Consider the following 23252-nt stretch of genomic DNA (forward strand, 5'->3'; position numbering starts at 1 on the left):
TTTATTGTGTCATAGCTACGTGTATAGCACTATTTCGAATAAACTGCTGGTCAGGTATAAACAAATCACACTTTGTTAAACTATTGCTTAAAGAAGCTACTCGGAGGAATATTACAATATATTGCAATGAGCTATCTATCTACTACTATTATCTACTGACTTAAAGTTAATTTTCCCAGTTTTAAAATAACTTAAAAAATTCAAGAGCTGTTTTTGCAATGGCTCTACATTTCTTTATTTCTTCATGATGAAATATATTTTTGCTGGATTATAAATGTGCGAATCTGCATTGGAACCAGTGTGACTACAAATGCGTTGGCGTTCATCGTTGAATTAGCGGACAAGGGATTGTGAGGAGCGTAGTAGTACTCGGCGGAGGAAGGAATAGTACCGGAGCCATCTTGGGTAAATTTGAATCTCTTCACGTCCTCCAGCAGCATATTGCCATCTAGAGTGGTTTCCCAAATTTGATCTCCATGCAGCGACTCAAAGAGCGGGTAAATGTTGAAGCTAACTACGTTTCCTTCCGTGTTAAAGTTCTCCACTCGTATTAGTATTTGGTCCTTCGAGTAAGGTTCCAAGGACAGCAATTCGACGGATTTGGGAAATTCATAGAAATCGGGAATCAAGTGCCTGTTTACAGAGGCAATGCCATTCGACTTGCTGAAGAACTTCCAAAAGTGTTGGTCCAAGTGGTGTTGCACCAATCTCTGATTTGGTTTCCCCGAAGCAGCATCGAGGATTAGGGAGATCTTGCCCCTTGCAATCAAACCAGTGCCATATTGTGTCTCATTCAGGGCTTCGCCCACTCCAAATGCGTCGTCGTTCAAGAGGCGACGATGGAGCATCAGCTCCAATTCGCCATCCATCAGGCTGGATCCTCCTTGGGCCCTGTCATTTAGCAGGGTGATGCGCTTTTGTTCATCTTGCAGGGATATTTGCCCAGTTACCGGGTAGTAGTTACCACTTATGGCCTCCGACATATCCGGATCGAAGTGCTCCCGCTGGTTTCTCTCACGTTCCAGCATTTCGCGACCATTGGAGTCGGTGTAGAACTTGCCCTTCGAGGATATATTGCTCGAGAATCGGGTTACTATCTCCTTGCCAACTTCATCATCCGTCGGAATCGGTCCGACTAGCCATTCGAATTCTACGCGATTCACGTCCTCATAGATGCGGATTACCTGGGAAATCCATTCGTTTACATGCTGATGCACTTCCTTAACCCTGGTGCCATTATAGAACGAGAGCTCCAGCTTGTTGTTCAGTATTTCAATATCGCCAACCGGACGGAAGACATAGGCGCCGGATGATCGGTTCTTCGATTCACCATTATTGCCTCGATAGCCTTTGTATATTCCAAAGCTCTGCTCAATATTCTCTGTAAGTCCGTTCATTTCTACAGTTTTCAAACCGCCCGTTGTGGTATCAAAAGTCAGTTTTACCAGCTGAAATTTAATAGTTAACGTAAATGGTTTATATGTTATGAGATCAAGCTATATCCTTACCGAAGTCTCTAGGGTTAATTCCTGGGACTCCTGCTGGGCTCTTTCTACGGGGAAATAATCTTGATCTTCTGCAATATTTTTCGGTGAAGGTAGTACGCGAATCAAAAAGTTGGCTATTTTATCAACGCTGGCTTTGAAAACCAACTCGTGTTGGGTGTCATTTGGTCGATGTTCCAGGGCCAAAACTTGCCAGGGAACGGGAACCACTTCGGAAAACACTTCACGACCTATTTCAGGATTTAGAAACATTAGTACTTATTCGTTGCATTGTATGGAAGTAATACCTTTCTCATCGGTGACCAAGTAGTTCTCGTTCTTTGCGGGAATACGCACATATTGCGTTGAGGAATGAGCCAATGGATTAACTAGGGTCACAAGCACATTGTTGGCGGTATTCTGGGTGAGGGCACACACACTTATGTTCAGTTCCAGGCAACTTTCGAACTCCCCGGATGTCAGATTGGTCAGAGATCGCAGGGCATCCCGGGCACTGTTTTCAGCCCCAACGATGGCCTTGTACAACATGCGATCGTAGTCGCTGGCAACCGCCTGCTTTTCGGTACCCGTAACAGCATCATGATGCTGCATTATGCCCATTGCTTGGCTCAGATTATCCAGATCTTCCAAGTGTTGAGTGTCACTCAAATTGGCCAACACACTCAGTTGCTTGACGGTTTGGAAGAAGTGGTTGCCATCCCTGTGAAAACGCTTTTGGGTGGGTCGTGAGGTGAAGTATCCGGTCCAGTAGGAGTGCGAATCGCTGGAATACGGAAAGAAGTCCTCCGTTTTGTTGGGCCAAGTTTGCCTCAACTGATGCAATTCATAGAGATAACAGGAGGGTGTGGAGTAAAATACGTTGACTTGGGAGCCCACCGATTGGCGATCGTTGACGTACCTGATAAGTAATAGAAAGAACACCGATAAGCGAGAGAGTAATGTTGAATAAAATTAACTGATGTACTTACTTAATGAGTTTGTCCATATTCTTGAAATTAACTGCCGCATCTTCGTACTGAAAATCATCCCCCATGGGCACCATGATGTGTGTGGATCGATAGGACGTGGACATGTTCTTCACATAGTCTATAAAGTCACTGACTCTGGCATCCACGTTATTATCATAGCTCTCGCCATCGATAATTGGCGCATCCTCGCAGTTGATATCAAAACAGAATCCCGGTGGAGCGGAATAGTGATTGTAGAGCATGCCAGTGAAGATATTCGAACTCTTTAGCGACTCGCTCGACTGCCAAATCATCTCCATTTCCAGTTCCAGCATACGTTTCTTCTTATCCACGTAATCCATGCGAGCGAAGAATTCACCATTGAATGCCATTTGTGCGAATATGGATGCCATTTCCCGGGAGTGACCAAACGGATCGATTTGCCAACCAACTGTGGGTCGTCCACAGTCGCCGAAGGTCTCCTTAAGATATCTACATCAGAACCAATTATTAAACATCTCATAGCTTGTAGTTGTGAACCCACCTTAAGCCCAGGTTAAACTGGTCAATAACACTTTGGTAGTGAACGGTGGCCTCATCGTTCATGCTCCAAGCTCCGCCGGCGAATTCCAAACGTCCTTCGGCCACCAACTTTTTCACTGCCCTTTGAACCGTTTCGCTTTGCTCCGAATACCATTTCGCGAAGAAGAACGTTTCCACCTGGATGAAGCGCCTCTTCGAGTCCTTCAGGAGCTCCTCCACCACGGTGTCCAATATGTACTGGACTCCAGCGTGCTGAATCTTGTTCTGGCTGCCATAATAATACTGATCCACAGTCTTCAGCCATCCCACGTCGTCGTGCGAATGGGGCACCAAGTGCACATTGATCATGTTTAGTTTGGGTGCGGGACATGCCTAGAATTGGATGATATATTATGTGGCACAACATTAGGTACTTCAGAATGGGTTACCGCAAATCCACAGGTCGTCTCGCATATCGCTGTGTTCAGTAGAAACAGAGTGATAAAAGCGAGGGAACCACTGAAGTATTCCATTTCGGTGAACGCCGAGCTCCTCGGAGGGGTCTTATCGCTACCGTTGAGTCGAATAAAATGAAACGAGAAATGAGGCAACTCCTTAGACCCCAGCAATGTGCCACTTGAGGCGATAAACATTGTACTGCGATCGCATTAACTTGAGTGGGATTATGAAATTAAAATCCATTTAGGACCTCCAGCGATAAGTGTTTACAGCTCAGTACACCCTACATAGATACCCTAGCAATACTCAGTATTATTGGTTTGTTTGTACTCATGCCAGTAAATCTTCATTCACATTCGCTAAAAATATTGCTTGTGTATTGGAATGAACTTTAGGTTTGGCGCTTATCAGCAGAACCTTCCCAATAAACATAAACATACATATTCGCATTTGTTTATGTTTCATTTCTAGTCAACGACTTCTGTATTTTGCATTATACTTCTTATCACTATTGCAATCGTTTCAAGTAATTAATTATTCAGATTACGAATGGAAGCCGCGTAGCTTTATGAATTTGTACTCAATCAAGTGGTACATACATAAATAGGTGGTCTTCTTAACTCTGGAATATTTATTATACTATGTGACGTGTGGTTTGCTTTTATAATGCTGTTTTTATTTTTAAAATATTATACAAAATTCCTCTTTATCCAAGGTTTGTTGGGGAATGGGAATGTTCTAGAACACAATTTGCATTCGTAAATTTTCTATTGTCAATGCCATTGATTTAAGTAAACTAAAATATTGGAGGCCAATTTATCTCCAAGCACCTGTTACAGCGCATATTTGAATTTACTTAAATAGCTTGGACTAAGACTTCCGATCAGATTTATGTAAACACTTAGCAGATATTTGTAAACAATTTGTGTAGAACTAGGTACAACACTTTTATATACAAATATCTGTACTCAATGGACTTTATTGTATTCCAAGAGATATTGAATTATTCTCGTACTGATAAAATCCTTCAAACGATTACTTCTAGTTCATAAACAAAAAAAATTTTGGAGTTCCAAAATGTTACCTTTTCTTAATTGGTAAAATGAATAAGGAAACTACATAATTTTATATTTCTACGATTAGCTATACCTAAGATTGGCACACCAAATCAAGAGATGTTCCTAGGTGTGAAATTGCTAATTGGGACTATCAGTATTCAATCAATCACCTCTCGCATCACCTTTACATATTCCTTCGATCTCTTGAACTCACCTAAGTAAATACACCCTAATGAGAAGTTATAGCCTTTATAGTTTTATTGCGGTTACTGGGCAACTATACTACAGTTCAGCACTATTGAGCCACAGGTTATTACTTCCTGTTTCTGAAGTGCACCACTCAGAACCTTTCTCGAGTTTTTGATAGTAACGATAGTGAATGCACTTGTGTGATCGGTTTTTAGAAACCAATTAGGCACTTGAGCAGTTTATGGTGTGGAAGCGATTAAATGGATCAATCTAAAGCCAGTTTAGCAATCTTTGAAGGAATACGCGTACTTAAGAGCGCACATGTACATACTTTACAAGCCTATCAGTATTTCTACCCGGCGAATTATCGCACATACCTACATACAAACGATCCCAAGTACAAACATATGTGTGGGAATGGGAATACTTGCTCACTTTCTCAATATTTGTATGTACTGGGTGGCAATACAGAATCATTCTCAATTCTCAAGTAGAAGAAGGTCTCGAGCTGAGTTTGCGGTCTCAGTTTGAGCAGTCCGCATTGAGAGGCCGATGCGATCGCTTGGGACGGTTGGAACTTCCTCTATAAGTCGGCTCTTCCCGCAGCCAGTGTGTGTGTATATATCGGACTATACTGAGAAAGTGAAAAATCCAGACTTGAATGTAAACTGCACAAACGTAAATCAATAATACGAAAACTGCAATGTCTGCGAAGACTTCGGTGTGGCTGGCGTTCTTTTGCGTCTTCGGCTGCCTGATACACGATGCCGATTTGCGGAGTATTCAACAAAGGGCATCCCAGTGCGGCTATCAGGTAAGTTACTGAAACCGTTCTTAGAGAAAGGCATACAAGTGGTGGGGCATGCAACAGGTTGCTTGCTGCGCAGCCTTAAAATACAGGTCGAGTTTAATGTGAGAATGGAACTGATTACGGGTACATTGTATATATACCCGGGGTATATGCAATTTGCCGGCAAACTCAGCCTTTATTTCCGAACACAGTATACTTTGTTTCATGCAAATAATAAAAAATAAAGAGAGGCCTGTTCATTTTACAAGCTATTCGCATTTGAACTGATAAGCGAAAGAGAAAAATGAGAAAGAACCAGAGAGTTGAGTGTCGATACACTGCACTCATTGAACTATTAAAAATCGTAAAACAGATAGAATACATATAAGATATATACAGCATAGTTAGATGTTCTGAGTGGGATTAAGAGGATTAAATAAGGAACTTAAATATTTATTTCAGAGCTGCCATCCAACGAAACCCAACATGCTGAACGTGCACCTGGTGGCCCACACCCATGACGACGTGGGTTGGCTGAAGACCGTCGACCAGTACTACTATGGCAGCGAGACCAGAATCCAAAAGGCTGGAGTCCAGTATATTATCGATTCGGTGGTGGAGGCTCTGCTCCGGGATCCGGAGAAACGATTCATCTATGTGGAGTCTGCCTTCTTCTTCAAGTGGTGGAAGGAGCAGAAGCCGAAAGTCCAGGATGCAGTGAAGATGTTGGTGGAGCAAGGAAGACTCGAATTCATTGGCGGTGCCTGGAGCATGAATGACGAGGCCACCACCCATTACCAGAGTGTGATTGATCAGTTCTCCTGGGGATTGAGGTATGTATAGGTTCAATTGCACTGGTAAATTATGAGTAGCTATTGACTGAGTGTTCCACTTGCAGACTTTTGAATGACACCTTTGGAGAGTGCGGACGTCCGCGGGTGGGATGGCAAATAGATCCCTTTGGTCACTCCAGGGAAATGGCATCCATGTTCGCGCAAATGGGCTTCGATGGAATGTTCTTCGGACGACTGGACTATCAGGATAAGGACGAGCGTCTCATGACCAAGAATGCGGAGATGATATGGCATGGTTCAGCCAATTTGGGTATGTAACTTTCATCTATAGTAAAACATTATCATTAATCTACTTTCTATATTTCAGGAGAGGAAGCGGATCTGTTCAGCGGCGCCCTCTACAACAACTACCAGGCACCAGATGGCTTCTGCTTCGATATCCTTTGCAACGATCAACCCATCATTGATGGCAAACACAGTCCCGATAATAATGTTAAAGAGCGCGTAAGAACTGATACCATATGTGATCTATTCTATGTTTTACTTTTGGCATTGGTTGAGCTTTTGTTATGTCTTTCATTCGTGTATCCCATTCCCATCATTAGATCGATACGTTTTTGGATTTCGCCAAGACCCAATCCCAATACTACCGCACCAACAATATCATTGTCACAATGGGCGGTGATTTCACATACCAGGCTGCCCATGTCTACTATAAGAACCTCGACAAGTTGATACGGTAATTGCCTATTGTTATGTCCTCTCACAGCAAACTGTTAAAGAAAGCCCCTTCAAATTCGAAACTGTTCTGTCCAAAACTGTGCCGTCGTTTCAATGAAAAAACCCAGTTTAATTTGACTGCCATGTGTGTGTGAAAAACAGGTGGATACTTTCCTGGCGTACGTTACGAAAATGGCCGAACACTATCGCACTCCCAACGTGATTCTGACCATGGGTGAGGATTTCCACTACCAGAACGCTGATATGTGGTACAAGAACCTGGACAAACTGATTAAGTAAGTAGGGGCTTTCCTTGACAGAGCTGAGCGATGAGATAAGCCATGGTCTGTACTACATAGTTCCCGTTTCTACCGACCCATAGATATGCCAATGAACGCCAGGCAAATGGTTCGAACATAAACCTACTGTACTCCACTCCATCTTGCTATCTGAAATCGCTGCACGATGCCGGCATCACTTGGCCCAGCAAGAGCGATGACTTCTTCCCATATGCCTCCGATCCACATGCATACTGGACGGGTTACTTCACATCGCGACCCACTCTGAAGCGATTCGAGCGGGATGGCAATCACTTCCTGCAGATTTGCAAGCAGTTGAGTGCCCTGGCGCCCCAGAAACCCGAAGAATTCGATCCCCACTTGACCTTTATGCGCGAAACCCTCGGCATAATGCAGCACCACGATGCCATAACTGGAACCGAGAAGGAAAAGGTGGCTCTGGACTATGCCAAGCGTATGAGTGTCGCCTTCCGGGCCTGTGGAGCTACCACTCGCAATGTCTTGAATCAATTGACGGTTCAATCGAAGGAAAATGTTAAGGATAAATCGGCCAAATATGTTTTCGAGTTCAAGACCTGTGCCCTGCTGAACATCACCTCCTGTCCCGTCTCCGAGGTGAACGATAGATTCGCCCTGACTCTCTACAATCCGCTGGCTCACACGGTCAATGAGTATGTGAGGATTCCTGTGCCAGAGCCCAACTACAAAATCATTGATAACCAGGGTATGTTGCCGAGCGAAAACGGAAAGAAGTTCGTTGTTAACACGTTGTTATCACTATTTTCAGGTATTACTTTGGAAAGCCAAGCCGTTCCGATTCCCCAAGTGCTGATCGACATTAAGCACAGGAACTCCACAGCCAAATACGAGATCGTTTTCCTAGCCACCAACATTCCGCCCTTGGGATACCGCACATATTATGTTGAGAAACTGGACAGTAGTGAGGGTAGTACTGAGGGTAGCACTGCATCCAGGGCCTTGCCGAAGCGAACTTCCAGCGTTACAGTGATTGGAAATAGTGTAAGTTATCCGATTAACACAGATGTATATATGTACTTATATTATTTATATTTGCTTATGTTTCCAGCACATTCAACTTGGGTTCGACACCAATGGTTTCCTTTCGGAAGTCACAGCCGATGGTCTAACCAGATTGGTTAGTCAGGATTTCCTGTTCTACGAGGGTGCTGTTGGAAATAATGCAGAGTTCCTCAATCGTTCATCCGGTGCCTACATCTTCCGACCCAACGAAGACAAGATACACTTTGCCACCGACCAAGTCGAAATCGAAGTCTACAAGGGCGATCTGGTGCATGAGGTGCATCAGAAGTTCAACAATTGGATTAGCCAGGTGGTGCGTGTTTACAACAAGGATTCATACGCTGAGTTTGAGTGGCTGGTTGGACCCATTCCGATTGACGATGGCATTGGCAAGGAGGTCATTACTCGCTTCAACTCGGATATCGCATCGGACGGCATTTTCCGCACCGATTCCAATGGTAATACCTAGGCATATCATAGGTGTCAGGATCAGATTCTCAGGCCAAATTACTTCTTACAGGTCGCGAGATGATCAAGAGGAAAATCAACCATCGCGACACGTGGAGTGTGAAAATCAACGAAGCAGTGGCCGGCAACTACTATCCCATTACGACTAAAATAGATCTGGAGGACGACACAGCCCGCATGGCCATCCTTACGGATAGAGCCCAGGGAGGCAGCTCCTTGAAGGACGGATCCTTGGAACTGATGGTTCACCGTCGTCTGTTGAAGGACGATGCCTTTGGCGTGGGCGAGGCCTTGAATGAGACCGAGTTTGGCGATGGACTAATTGCTCGAGGCAAACACCATTTGTTCTTCGGAAAGTCCACGGATCGGGAAGGTGTCTCGCTCAAGGGAATCGAGAGGCTAACCCAGCTGGAGAAACTGCTGCCCACATGGAAGTTCTTCAGCAATATGGAGGATTACAGTGCAGATGAATGGCAGACAGCATTTACTAATACCGTAAGTGGCTGGAGTACTTAGAAAATATTTTATTTTATATGAATTGAAATCTTGCAGTTTAGCGGAATTTCATTGGTTCTGCCGAAACCCGTGCACCTGCTTACCCTGGAGCCCTGGCACGAGAACCAACTCCTGGTGCGCTTCGAGCACATCTTGGAGAACGGCGAGGATGCATCCTACTCCCAGCCCGCTCAGTTCAATGTCAGGAACGTGCTGAGTGCCTTCGAGGTCGAGGGCATCCGCGAAACCACTTTGGATGGCAATGCCTGGCTGGACGAAAGTCGACGACTCCAGTTTGCGCCGGATCCTGAAGAAGCCGCGGTTAACACATATGCCACATTCTCGCAACCCGCTGAGTCCGTTCACCTACTAAGTGCCGAGAAACCCATGTTGGCTGTTAAGTACGCGGATGAAGCCCTGCCAGCTGGTCAACTGGGTGCCGAGAGTAACCGCATTAGGCGCGAAACTGACTCGCAGCAGGACAAAAAGGACGAGGGACGCAGCTCCAAGGCGACTGAGGGTCCTTACAACTCCTTCAAGGCAGATAGCAGCAATCAGGAGTATATCATTGAACTGAGTCCAATGGAAATCAGAACATTCATTGTATACTTGACACCAGCGTAAATGCTCTTTACTGCAGAGCAACGAAAGTATATGTTTAATAAAATTTAATGAGTAATCTAATCTTTGGATGATTTCTGAAGTATCTGCCACAAGTATTTTACCACAAAATGAGCAGCAATTGCTGAATTTCCTGCTGCAGAAGCTGCCTTGAATTTGTGTGTATAGATACTTACTAGCATAACAATACATTCTGATTATAAATTAGAATGACCAACAATGTACGTTTCAAGGAGAGAAAATCCTTTGTCCTCAGGCGATGCGACTTGATTTATGTGTTTCTTAAGGGCGTACATTTGAAATTGCGGTCAGAGAAGATTCTCTGAGATAATCATTCATCAAGAAGAGCATATATATTTCAATTCATTGAACTAGATCAACTTCAGGATATTGTGCACCAATAAACTCTGCAGTGAGAATTTTAACGACGGACGGTCCAGAATTGCAATGCGGATGACTCAATATTAATCATGCATTCATATTTAATAAAGCTAACCCCAATTTTAATTTGGAGCCAGGGGCGCGAACTTACTTAAATATACATGTGTGGTGTAGGATCTGCAGTCATTGCATAAATGTTTAATAACTTTCGTGCCACAAGGGGTAACAAAAGTCCATTTAGTACATATAAGGGTGCAAGTGCTTGTATGTTTACCCTCTTTAATAAAAAATGCATCTATTACTTTTGAAGGAGAAAGAAGTAGTGGAATGCCAAAGCGCATTTTAATGAAAAAAGTTGGAAACTTTCATGGCAAAGGGGCAAGTTGCATTTGTTCTTATTCTAGATTTAATTGCGTCTAGTTTTCTCATTCGTTGGGTTTTCAGGGACTTCAATGTTTAACCACTTACCATCCAAACACCATTTAAATATATAATTTTTGATGGCTTGAATTCCTTTAAGGAAAAGCAGCACATTTTCTAAGAAACATTTGTAAAATTTTATTTATATTCACTTTTCCGTATATGATTTTGCTTTACACTCATATAAACTAATTTCTATAAAGTTGTCTATTCCGATTACAGTATAATATATTGCCTTTCACATATCATTAATTCAGATAAGTGCATGTCTTGTATATATATAAATATACCTAGTATTTTGTAGTAAAAGCTTCGAATTTATTTGCACGTCTTTTCAGCTCTTTGATTAGCCTATTTGTGGTTGATTGTGAACTTGATAGGATCCTAGAATGCGTATATAATAATACAATCGATCTAAACGCCTTTGTGTACATAAATATTATCGTATAACGCATTAACAGAAGCGTACGCATGCTATCCAATCTTAAAGGCACATCTTTCATGTATGATATATATAATTTTGTTGATTTTGGTCTGTTTGGTTGCTAACATATGCAGTATTGTGTACTCATGCCGAGTCTAATTGGTCCCAATCGTTGCGGGCCCAATTCGGTAACTCCGTTTCGTACTCCCATCCAGGGCCCTAAAAAAGTTGGTTAACATATTAGAGATTAGAGTTCATACTTTAGGTCTTGAATATAATCACACACCTTGTACTTCCATGCGTGCAGATACATTATAAGATCCTTTGATTTCGGATCACGATAGTGCACTTTGCACTCGTAGCAATGCTCATCCACTGTTACCTTGTTCACATTGCACCCTCCTCCACTCAATGGAAGCTCCACTGCATCCAGTGGAGCTGGGCAGCTATCCGAGGAAGACTTCTGTGCCACAAGCGGATACTCCTTGACTGCATTGGTGCGTTCTATTAGTTTAACACTATTTTCGGACTGCTGGGCCTCCGTGCAAGGTGGTGTAGTTTCCCGGGAATTGACACACCCATCATCATCGCTGTGATGAACAACTGAAAGGTGTCAAAAGATATTAGATATGCTGCATCATAAGATCATAAGATATGTAGGTCAACGCACCGGAAGTGTGCTCACTGCTGAGACTTTCCCGATCGGCCTCGTCCTTGGTGGTCTTGAACATGGATATATCCGAGTCACAATCGATGCCCAGCCAGTTCTCCGCGTTGTGTATGTTTATGAGATCTCGTATAAGCTCTTCGTCTGACTTTCCACCTATATCACCGGATCGTCCTTTTTGCGGACCGAAGACTTCGTGATTGTACAGTGGATCGTTCAGAATGGGATAACCTTCGGGGAAATACACTTACATTTAGTAACCTGTGTTGGGCACAGCTTCTTCGGAATTATCTCACCTAGGTATTGCAAGTGCACTCTGATCTGATGCATTCGGCCAGTGAGTGGCTTGCAGAGTACCACACTGGTGCTGCCGTTTTGTGAAAGCTTCTGGAAAGTCGTGGTGCAATCCTTGCCCTTCGACGATACTTTGCACACGCCAATCTTGTAGCTGACTACTTCAATGGGCTCCTTGCACTCCACGATGCCACTGAGAATTGCACAAATGCTAGCTACTTAAAAGGCCTTTGAAGTTGGGAATTTTACTCACTCTGGAAATACGCCCTCCACGCGGCAGATGTACTCCTTCTCCACCTGTCTGTTGCGAATCTGCTGCTCCATTTGGCGCGCCTTCTTTGGACTGCGTCCAAATAGTAGAAGTCCAGATGTCAAGCGATCAAGTCGGTGAATTGTGCGTAGGTTCTTCAGATTGAACTCCTTGGCCAGTATGAAGACTACGGTGTTGTGCCTATAACGTCCACAGGGATGTACCTGTAAAAGTGGGAGCACAAGGAATGCTTAGATATCTCATATAATAGCTGATCATTAAAATCGGCGTATACAGATGTGCAGGAAGTAGGTTTTTTTTTTCTGACAGTAGTGATAACATTAAAATACAGCCTAAGGTCGAAGTAATTGACTATTTCTGTATTAAATGTGTAACATGGCGGTCGTTTAAGCCACTTACAGGTATCGATGCTGGCTTATTTACAACTACAATGTCCTCATCCATATGCACAATTTTAATTGGTTGACAAGTCACAGGAACTTCGTGTCTGTAAAGATAGCCATGAAACTGGGGTTAGTTCGATATATCATCTCCGTCGGCTGTATCACTAGAGATCGGGAAGATTATAAAGATATGCTAAACGGATGGGCTACTTTTATGAGGCCATTCATTGGCACACTGCAGTCTGTTTTAATGGGCTGTATCTTGAAAGGCTTTTCAAATACATGGTTATGGGTATAAAAAGTTTGTTTTACTTTTTATTTTTTTCTAATAGTATAAGTGATAGAAAAGAAGACTTCAGTTTGAGTTACTTAGTTTGGTTAAGTTATGAATGGTAAGTATGTTTCACAAATTAAGAACAATTATTATTTATATTAAAAAGTCAAAAAATCATAAAGAGGTTTTTAAGTCATTAGGCATTTATAAACTATGGATTATTTATTGGAATTGATGATTTTTGGAGAGTACAAGGTACATCAATCTGGGCAATGTATATCATTTGTAGCGTTACTTTGCTTTTTTGGTGAAAAACACATTTAGAATCGACGGGTTATGAAAAAAATACACAGAACACATTATGCGAGTTTTGTAAAATAGAATAGAAGTATTCATTTTAAATTACCTGTGAACAATATTTGCGAGTAGATCGTTGTGTTTCAGCCGGTAGTCAATGGGCACCTTTTCAAAGTTGACCGTCAGTGTGCCAGTTTGAATACAACGTTCATATTCCTCCGCGGGATGTGCCCGAAATTCCCGGGAGAATATATCCAATATCTTTTCGCCCACCCAGCGACCCTTTGTAAATGTTGTGAATGTGAAGTAGTACGGATATACCTTGCGAAGACCTATTTACAAAGGCATTTCATACAATAGTTCTTCTGGGATGTGCAGAATGCCTTACCATTTTCCATAAAGTAGGATGTTTCCTGGTATCTTTCATCCGTGAATCCCGGTCTCTTAGCCTTCAATGCTTTTGTCTCCAGCTTAGCCTGGAATAGAATGGCATCACTTTTTAGTAATGTGCTTTAAAATTATATAAAACCTTTCATTGAAAGATACTTACTTTCTTTAGTTCTTTTATTTGATCGTTATCATCTGTTTTCCGCTTCTCGGGAACCTTGATTTTTAGATTCTCAGAGTCCCTTGGAGAAGTAGTCTGTAATAAGTAGTACATAAAATATATAATACATTTAGAATTAAGAATAAAGATATTATCAAAATTTTACCTCGACCTCTAAACCTGATCAACAGCAATATTCCCCAAATCTATTTTCACTTTCTCCTCCATTTTAATGCGTATCACTTTGTTTATTTCCAATCCATTAATCTTTAGTAGTCCCAATCCATTTGGGTCAAAGTGAGATGCTCTTGGTGGGCAAGTCAGCAGGTCTTATGTTACATTATGCTTTATATTACGTAAGTTCGTACAGATACCTAAATATTGTTCTAGGAACACATATATATTTATAAACAGTTTGGGATATGTACTTGGCTTCGACGCTTATATGTCTGGTGCCTTCATAGAGCTACTATTGGCTGACGCTTGTCTTTTATGCGCGGTATTCGAAGGTAAGCGGAGTATATTGGACAATTTAAAATAGATGTACTTGAAACTAGGTAGTCAAACCGACCTGGTTTTGCCCAAAGGGGGAAACATTTTAGTTTGGAAACTAAAAGATGAATAATTCATAAGTCTTACCACAGATCAAACAAAACTAAGTGGACATGCTTTCAATAATACTACTACAATTACTTATACATTTAATTTTGAAGTATTAAATATAAGTATTGAACACCACAGAAATAAAGTCATTGCGCAGCTTCCGCCCCACAAGAGGGTATATGATTTTCAAGTGCCCGGTATCCGCTAGTCGCATTACTCCATTATGTCATTCCTCTCCTCGTTGCTTTCGTTGGCAGTGCGCCCAACGGGTGATGGAAACATGTTGCATGCCCAAAAAGACGCGCGGGAGAGCCACAGACCACGGACCACAACCACGACCACGGGGGATACCATGGGATACCCAGAGATACCATGAGAAGAGATCTCATCTCCGCCGTCCGGTGCGGGGTACGATGCTCGGCGAAATCCCCCCAGTTACAATGGGTCTAAAACGCGTGGATACACATATGCATGACCGTGTACACCGTGCATATTTGAAAAACCATCTCAACCCAGAACAATGCACAGAAGATACACTCGAAGTATATGAATACGTTTTAAATTTAGATTATGAACATTATGAACAGGCGAACATATACTAGCGCCGCTGTACTAACCCAAAATAAACCTAAAACCATGGTAAAAACTAACTGCAAGTATTTTTTGGGTCGCGTCTATGATATCTTATTTACCATAATTCTCATTTAGACTTTTATTTCTCGGCATCAAAATATGTCAAAAATTTGATTTAAATCGGATTTAATAGCGATGGAAACAGCTCATATTTGTTTTGGAAAATGTAAGGAAATATTGAACGTTTCAGATAGAATTTCTAATTTATTACCGGATGTAATGAAATTCGAAATGAAATGTTATATTTACGAGCTTGAGAACTATTTCTTTAGTTTGTTGGGCATTAGAAAACCATCATGACTTGTACATCATCTAAGTGCAACTCATTAGAAATTCCGGTTAAAATAAAGTAGCTAAACATACGACATGTATCCGCAAGTTTCAGTAGCTGCGCTCATCTCGCGCCGTGTAATTGCCAGTTTTGATCAACTTGAGATGAGACTAGCAGATAATTGTTTATTTTTGTTTAATTTGAGCAGTAAACACCTGCTGGCAACGAGTTTGCGTTTATACAAGGCAACTAAAGTGATGTACAAACAGGCGAGCAGTAAATATTTGCTACGCTACATTAGTGCATGTCCTCCACTAAAAATAAATCACTTCTGATTGACACAAGAATTTAAGACACATCAACTAATAACATCCCAAACCCACATGCTCCTGGGGCAGCGTTCAAAGTCGAAATATTCCCCCCTTTTTTTGTTTCTTAAAAAAAGAAACTCTAAATCTGACTATCCCGAAATTAGTTGCGTCAAATTTAATGATCGGGCGAATGAAATGCGTATTGCGCTCGTGTTGGCCAATTACCGGTGATGATACTCGTGTCCATTGAACACAAATGAATGAAGACCTCCTACACGCTTTCCACGTCCACTCATCCATGGGAGCTGAGTATAAACGAAGATGATCAATTAATTGAATCATTCAACAGCGGCGACCTGTTGCCAGCGATCTTGGCGCACGGCGGTCCCCATTCCCATTCCCATCCCCATCCTCATCCCCACCACCATCCCACATGGCACAATCACATCCACATCCACATACGATGATCATTGCTAATGTATATGGAAATTCTATAAGTATGTTAAATATATATATAAGCAGACATTTGCATATATTCACGAGCATATGCACATACAGAGATAGCCGCATAATGCATATCCAATTATACCTGATGGCTGCGCGCACAGAGTATATTGGTTTCTCCGGAACTGCGACGGAAATAGCTTCAGTGAAGTTACTACACATTCTATCATATTCTAAATTTGTTCTTTTATTCCAAAATGTTCGCTTGCATTTCCGAGGTATTTTTGCTGTCGGCAAACTGTGCAAAACACCATTTGGCTCTTTGATATAAGCAAGTGCGGTGCGGGGGCGATGCCGGCCGCTTGGAAAATATATGTATGTGCGAGTATAGTGTCTCATTCTGGCACCCGGAACATATTTATGAGTCCGCCCACCCCAAGGCTGTTCATGGAGAAGCTGTGGAGGCGGGGGGCAGAGACGGGGGAGGGGCGAAGTACAAATCGCGGGCGGCACGCTTTTATCGCCTGCACACCAATGTGTTGCGCAAGGTGCGAACGGATCGGCGAATGTCTGGAAAAGCGGAAAAGTGGAAAAGCGGAAAACTGAATGCTGAATGGTGGAAACTGAGAGAAGTGAGCACTACACGTGACCACCACCCACCTATTGCTATATATTAATTATCTATTTTCAAGAGCACTCATCATACAGTGTTAGTTCTGCCCCGCATCGGACATTCCTATTTAACATCAATTTTAAAAGAGATTACGCATTTGTTCTGCGCATAGAAATGTATATTCATACGATACGCCGCTTCTTGTAAACAAAACATTTTTCAAAAGCCTGGGCTTAAGATAACTAGATCTGGCTGCTAGAACATCGAAGAAAAATGGAAAACAATAAGAAAAACTTGGACACGGTGAGCATGTGACACTGAAAATGGTTTAAGTTTCTGAACATGAAAATGACATTGGCACTTTGCTACAGCAGTACTAACCTTTGGTATTGGAAACTCAACTTTAACTATGCTATTTTTCGAGTTTACTGAACTTTAATAGATTCCAAACCGACTTCGATCAACATTTGCAGCCATTCTGAGAATTGTGGCGGCGTACGAGTGCTAGCAATTAAATTGCCCAAGTGATTTGTATTGGGCTTAACTGTATAAACTTAAGCCAGTTTTGATTGAGTAAACTAGATTCCAGTAAGTGGGCTTATTCCAAACAAGGCAACTTGTTGACGAATGCATTTAGCCGGACAAGTGTAAGAATTCAGACGATCAGGCTGCAGGAATGGTCCAATGACATCCTACTCAAGTTGTCCCATAACGGCGCTTCTTGCCTACTTAGCCATAAATGATGCGATTTTCCCGTTCTTGGCGGCTGCGAATCGAAAACCGAGATCACACTCTGAAATTCTATGCGATTTATGCCGACTTGTGTGCATCTGGCAGCCGCTTGCAGTGGCTTACGTATGGCGTTTTCAAGGGGTTATCTCAAATGGGTTATTATGAATCATTTCAATCATTCTATCAATAGATTTCTTGGAAGCATTTTGTTGTAGTAGTCAATCAGTAATGTAAGCAAATACTCTGCCCCCTGAACCAGCTACATCCATCAGATACTCCCTGCCCACATATGTACATACATATGTATGTATGTATCTACAAACGTGAGCTATCTCGCAGATGCAACTAACTTGATTTTCATGGTCATCCGCCGGCAAGTGTAAAGTTATAGACACTGCGCTGTGCAAACAGCCCATGTGCATTAAACAATGGAAAACATCGTACATCTATCTACATCTGGGAGCTACTCTACTAGTTGGCTATATGTTCGGAGTAAGGCTATAGCCGACTATAACCTTGACCAGCTCATTCGGCTGCCCGCTCACCACTACTTGGCTTATGAAATCATCGGGTTTCAAAAGATAGCCACTGCGGCACCGCAAATAGCGGCTAAGTAAGTAAGTAGGTATATTATAAGGCGGCTTTAGCCATGCGGAAAATTTAAAAATCTGAAAGCCAAGAGCTTCGTGTGCAGGCCAAAAAACGCAACGCAACTGGCTCTTAAAACAAAAACGGATCGAGAAGATTTTATTGTTAAATAATGTTGAGTCAACCAACAACAAACGACCATATGCTTTCAAATGTGAAATAATTTGTTATTAATTTTGACATCGTTGTCGGCTCGAATTGTGCAACATCTCGTTATGGGGCAACATCAGCGCTTGAAAGACCAATTAGTGGTGGTTGGGTTTTTATTTGCTCACTCGCGGGATTACATTTTAATTGTGGATTATAGAAAGGAAATCGAGTGCACTTCGTGCATTAAGTGTGAAATTGTAAATCACTGCCATGTTTCGTAAGCAAAGAATTATTTAGGTGCGAATTCGTAAGTGATCAACGTTTTTATTTGGAGTTGGAATTTATTTATAGTTGCATAAAGAACTCAAGTACTTTCTATGTTTATGTCTTGATTAAACAAACGATCCATCAATTATTTTCTCATTAAAAAGATTTATTTTTCTTGTTGTTCTTGAACTAAGAAACTTGTACATTCCACAATAAATGATTGAGTATGCCAATCAAGTAAATAAATCTTAAGCTGAGCCATCAAGAAAACAAAAAAAAGCAAAGATAATCCCAAAATGCTTCTCCCTTCTTCAAGAAATATTTCCAGCTTAAAGATTATGTTGCTTAGTGAGACCCTTATTAGAAAGTTATTTTATATTCACTCATATTTCTACATTTTCGCTCAGTGTAGCTGTCTGCGTAATTTAAGTACTAGCCTTCGCTCAAGTACGAATAGTGCCTATCATTACAAGTACTAAGCAAACTGCAGCTCACCTTTTTATTAATCGGCACCTCGGCACTTGGCAAGACCTGGATGGCTGGGAGCGGAGGAGCCGGGCTGCGCAGCAGGTTGAGATTGATGGACGACAGGTGATTTAGTTCCTGGTGCGGCAGGCAGTTGAGTGGCTGGACCATGGAGCAGGCGGCAGGAGCTGCCCGCTGGGTCATCTGCACGGGCACCTGGACGGGCACCTGGACGGGCACTTGGGCAGCCGTCTGCTGGGTGGCCAAGTGGCCAGTCGGTGCTCCTCCAGTGGCGGCCAGTAGCGATTGCTGGGCAGCCGATGTCAGGGGAACGCCACCAAAGGCCGTGTGACCACCGCCGGCGGCGGGTGCATAGTAGGCTCCAAGTGGCAGGGATGGGAACATGGCGGAGTGCATGAGGGCGTTCTGGTTCAGCTGGCCGGCGTTCAGGAGCTGCGGTGCCAGGTGGCTATATGGGGATCCCATGTGGAAGTGTGCTCCTGGAGCGGCGCTTGGATGCAAAGCGGGCTGCTGGTAGTTTGCAGGCGGTGCTGCTGCCGTATTCGGCGACAGTTGCTGCTGCATCTGCGGCTGGCCGGCGAAGATGCCGCCCACCGAGGTAGCCCCCATCTTGTCCAGAAACGGCGACTGCATCTGCAGCATCTTCTGCTGGTGCTGCTGGGCGGCCAGGGACCAGGGCAAGTACCAGGCACATGGAGCCGGGGAATTCTGCATTGTTAACACGCGCCTGGGCTTTTATTCACTTCACTGAGAGGAAACTGCAGATGGGATGGGTATTTTCGGAAATGACATTAATATCGGTTCGCTTGGTAAACTTCACGGATAGGTTCCCGTTGATTGCGCAGTCCATGCGAAAGCATTATGGCTCTTAAAGTCAATTACAAATCGTTGTGTACGTGTTTACAAATTGTCTTGGCTACACAGATGTACAGATGCTGCTTCGACTGTTTTATTTGAAAAGTCGAAGCGATTTTAGGGTCGTATAATGCGAATTAAAAACCTAAACAAACTGCTTATTTATTTTTTATAGTGTTTATGAACACCTTTTCTTGGGTGTATAAAACGTGGATATGAGGCTCCACGAAATGCGCTAATTTGTGGTTTCTATTAGCGAATTGCCGTTAAAAAATACAAAATACAAATAGTACACACAAAAAAGTCGGAACAATATGTTGATTAGCCTTTGCACTGCATTAACTCTGTCTATGGGGCGATCATGTGTTTTTAAGAACAATATTTTCATTGGCCATAGTAGCATTGGATCAAAGAATTTCTTTTCCCATGAGAGTTAAATGAATCCCATGCAAAATGGGAGCCAAACGATAATGGAATCTTTGAAAATACATTTAGAATACACGCGGGGGCCATCTGCTATTCGGCTACTCTAATTGCACGAGACAAAGTCTAATATATCCTCTAGAATACGTATAAACCTACATTCAGACGCGTACATGCGTCTGTCAGAATTCTGGCAAGAAGAATTGCGTATGGGTGCCTATATCTATATACCGGGGTGTATGGATGTGTAATGGAATAATACGTATACTCTCGCACACGGCAAGGCATTAGGATATCGGCTCACGATTTTGAATGTTTAGAAAGCATTGGAATCAGGTATATACTACACACATACATACGTCATATGGGTGCATATATACCTCACCACCTACTGAGACAAATGGCACAAATGCGCACGTGTAAATATTTTCATTTGCGCTAGCAGCTTGTGCTAAATTAAGTTTTTGTATATTACTAGGTCCACTCGCTATCGACAAGATACCAGAATTTTAGAGATTTTCGGACGCAAGATGTCTTAGGACGCAAGAATGTACATAGAGACGCAGATATAGGCACACTCATTTTTGTCATCAGTCTTCTTTTGTCTTAGTTCCATTTTATCAGCCACAATTGTGTATCTTCATCTATTCGAGTGGTTTTAGTACAATTTCTCAAACAAAAATTCTTGCATAACTATATTATGTAGACAATGGGAAGAAAGAATTTTCAAAAAATAAAATCATCCTATATACACGCGCGTGTGAACGCTCGTGTGTAAGTCCCCAGATCTGAAAATCACCAGGATGACAATAGATCATGGGCTTAAAAGCAAGAACAACACTTTAGTGAGAGCTACTTTTATATTTATAGGAAAATTTGTATATGTGCGCTCGCAGAAGGTAAATTCATTTCCAAACTGTTGGTAACGAAAACGCTAAACTAAAACGGCTCAAAGAATTTCATAGAGCACAACACAATATTTTTAATGGACCGTTTTGTGTTCCAATGGAAAATGTTATTAGATTGTTATGGCGTTTTCCTATTAATAAGCGCATAATAATCTGTCTATATAGCAATGAATTCTAACAGAGGCCTAATTTTTCGCACCATTTCATTCAATGTTCCATAGTTTCAGCCACTAAAATTCCAATAAAATGTGTCATAATATGATGGGTTATGGAAAATTATCGTTTCTATGATAAAAATTTGTATTCTTCTGCCAAAATGTCGGCGCCTTTGATCGTTCACAACATATAGCAATTATGTTGTTCAAGTTCTGTCGAAATCATGTTTCCTTTTTGTATTTTTAGTGTACTTTGCTTGCAGGCTCCTCACATTAATAATGCTTTGAAAAATAATAGAACCATCACATCCACATCGATTTGAGTTACATAGTGTTTTTGATCTATTCCACAACGTTCGAAAGTAATCAACGCATCTTAAATGTTTTTAAGCACAATTTGATTACAAACGGGGGGGAATCACACGCGAATGTAGTGTCACGTTTTAATACCTGACCGACGATGGCATTCACGCGGCAGCATCTACTTCTAGTCTGTCCGAATCCAAAACACCGAATGAAAGCTGAAAACTTGGCGCAAACATAACAAACTTGGGTTGCCGTTCGCCGTCGTGGTGAATTTACCACTGCACAGTGGGGCAGACAGCATGAAATAGCATGAATTTTGGTTTGGATCCTGTGCTAAATGTTTTATGCAATTTACGAAACTTCTGAAATGTACAAATTTTGCCTTGTAGTTATTTTGGGCTATAATATAATATAAGAGTTATATTATTAGAGTTATCAGTTTTTCATTAGTTAAATAGATACTAAAGTTCTATAGTTCTATAGTTCTTTATATTCATTCATTTATAAGTAAGTTTTTGGGGTAAGCCTATTACGACATCATAACTAAAAAGTTTGTACTATTCAGGTACAAAATGTAGATGTCAAGTAGCCGAAATTCATTTCTCAACCTGTTTGATATTTAACGATTTGTTTCTTTGTTTCCCAAAATGCTGTTTTGATCCACTGTATTTAAGTTGTGAGTTGTGTGGTTAGTTTGGTTGCGTTTTCGAACTTTCGTAACTTGTTTGATGCAAAGGTAAGTTGTAAGGATTGAAATGCTTATCTACAAATGCTTTTCTTTTTCTGTTCTTAAAAAAAATGTAAAATCAAGTTCATCGGGATCTCATTTTTGTAAAACTTAACTTATGCGCCAGAAAGCAGGGCGTAAAAAAAGAATTGAATTTATTGAGCATAGTCAAGTTATTGCGGTTGTTTTTAGAATGTCTGTCTATTTTGAAGTGCACCAATTAAAATCTATTTTGGCAAACTATTTATTTGTTAATACAAAATCTACCTTTCGCATTCAAATTAAATATTGGGCGAATTGGTTGTGGTTGCATTTGATATGGAGCTGCAACATGCAACATATGGTTGCCAGCATGCAACACATTTCAACGTTACTTTCATAGAATTTTTAAAAAATAAAGTGATTTTATAATAGGCCAGGAATCAGTACTGCAATGGTTTTTTGACATACAAACATAGTTTTAATATCGTCTACAAATTTTTAAAAAACTTACACAACAAAAATTTGACAGTGGTCAGTTTAATTCCATTCGATGTGAAATACGTTGCTCTTGAATTTTTCTATCAACACATTGATGTGCTTGCAAAGCCACAGGGACCATTTGACACAATTCCTCTAAACAAATGGTAAGTGTCCTTTGGCACACCCACACTTACTCATATAAAATAAACTTTGCTGGAATGCTCGAAGCAATTTTAAATTCAAAATCAAGCTTCTGGTGTTGCAGCCATTGCCTTGAAATATCAGTTACGACTTGTACCAAATAATCATTCGAAATAGTTCCTCAAAAATCACATACCAACATGCGCATTTTGAAAACAATGCTTTGCCTTTTCCAATTGACACTGTGATAAAAAAAAAATAACAAAAGAATGTTTCTGCTGATGAGTAACAAAAGTTTGAGAGATCTGATT

General features: G+C 41.6%; 3 protein-coding genes across 5 annotated transcripts; 1 reads left to right on the top strand and 2 right to left on the bottom strand.

The window, feature by feature from the left end:
• Positions 1 to 208: 208 nt before the first annotated feature.
• On the bottom strand, positions 209 to 3544 carry LOC120458313 (lysosomal alpha-mannosidase). The gene is made up of 6 exons (XM_039645920.1): positions 3424 to 3544; positions 2997 to 3367; positions 2474 to 2944; positions 1793 to 2403; positions 1509 to 1735; positions 209 to 1448 (listed from the first exon to the last, which is right to left on the bottom strand). The coding sequence occupies exons 1-6, from the start codon at positions 3505 to 3507 to the stop codon at positions 243 to 245; spliced, it is 2970 nt and encodes a 989-aa protein (XP_039501854.1). The 5' UTR covers positions 3508 to 3544; the 3' UTR covers positions 209 to 242.
• A 1667-nt stretch (positions 3545 to 5211) lies between these two features.
• Positions 5212 to 9971, top strand: LOC120450759 (lysosomal alpha-mannosidase). 2 transcript variants are annotated; one of them, XM_039633909.2, is made up of 10 exons: positions 5212 to 5494; positions 5933 to 6303; positions 6369 to 6574; positions 6632 to 6768; positions 6870 to 7003; positions 7367 to 8007; positions 8071 to 8303; positions 8371 to 8782; positions 8845 to 9287; positions 9345 to 9971. In XM_039633909.2, the coding sequence occupies exons 1-10, from the start codon at positions 5384 to 5386 to the stop codon at positions 9909 to 9911; spliced, it is 3255 nt and encodes a 1084-aa protein (XP_039489843.1). In that variant the 5' UTR covers positions 5212 to 5383; the 3' UTR covers positions 9912 to 9971. The 2 variants fall into 2 exon arrangements, with proteins under 2 accessions (XP_039489843.1, XP_039489835.1); XM_039633901.2 differs by lacking the exon at positions 6870 to 7003 and adding an exon at positions 7147 to 7280.
• Positions 9972 to 10822: 851 nt separating this feature from the next.
• Positions 10823 to 21822, bottom strand: LOC120458100 (RNA pseudouridylate synthase domain-containing protein 2). 2 transcript variants are annotated; one of them, XM_039645627.2, is made up of 11 exons: positions 21756 to 21822; positions 18974 to 19722; positions 13870 to 13962; positions 13708 to 13795; positions 13429 to 13651; positions 12765 to 12852; positions 12348 to 12568; positions 12097 to 12287; positions 11804 to 12031; positions 11420 to 11736; positions 10823 to 11352 (listed from the first exon to the last, which is right to left on the bottom strand). In XM_039645627.2, the coding sequence occupies exons 2-11, from the start codon at positions 19676 to 19678 to the stop codon at positions 11278 to 11280; spliced, it is 2229 nt and encodes a 742-aa protein (XP_039501561.1). In that variant the 5' UTR covers positions 19679 to 19722; positions 21756 to 21822; the 3' UTR covers positions 10823 to 11277. The 2 variants fall into 2 exon arrangements, with proteins under 2 accessions (XP_039501561.1, XP_039501563.1); XM_039645629.2 differs by lacking the exons at positions 10823 to 11352; positions 11420 to 11736; positions 11804 to 12031; positions 12097 to 12287; positions 12765 to 12852 and having other exon boundaries at positions 12397 to 12568.
• Positions 21823 to 23252: the final 1430 nt, after the last annotated feature.

Source organism: Drosophila santomea, chromosome 2L, assembly GCF_016746245.2.
Source record: "Drosophila santomea strain STO CAGO 1482 chromosome 2L, Prin_Dsan_1.1, whole genome shotgun sequence".
Taxonomy (NCBI): domain Eukaryota; kingdom Metazoa; phylum Arthropoda; class Insecta; order Diptera; family Drosophilidae; genus Drosophila; species Drosophila santomea.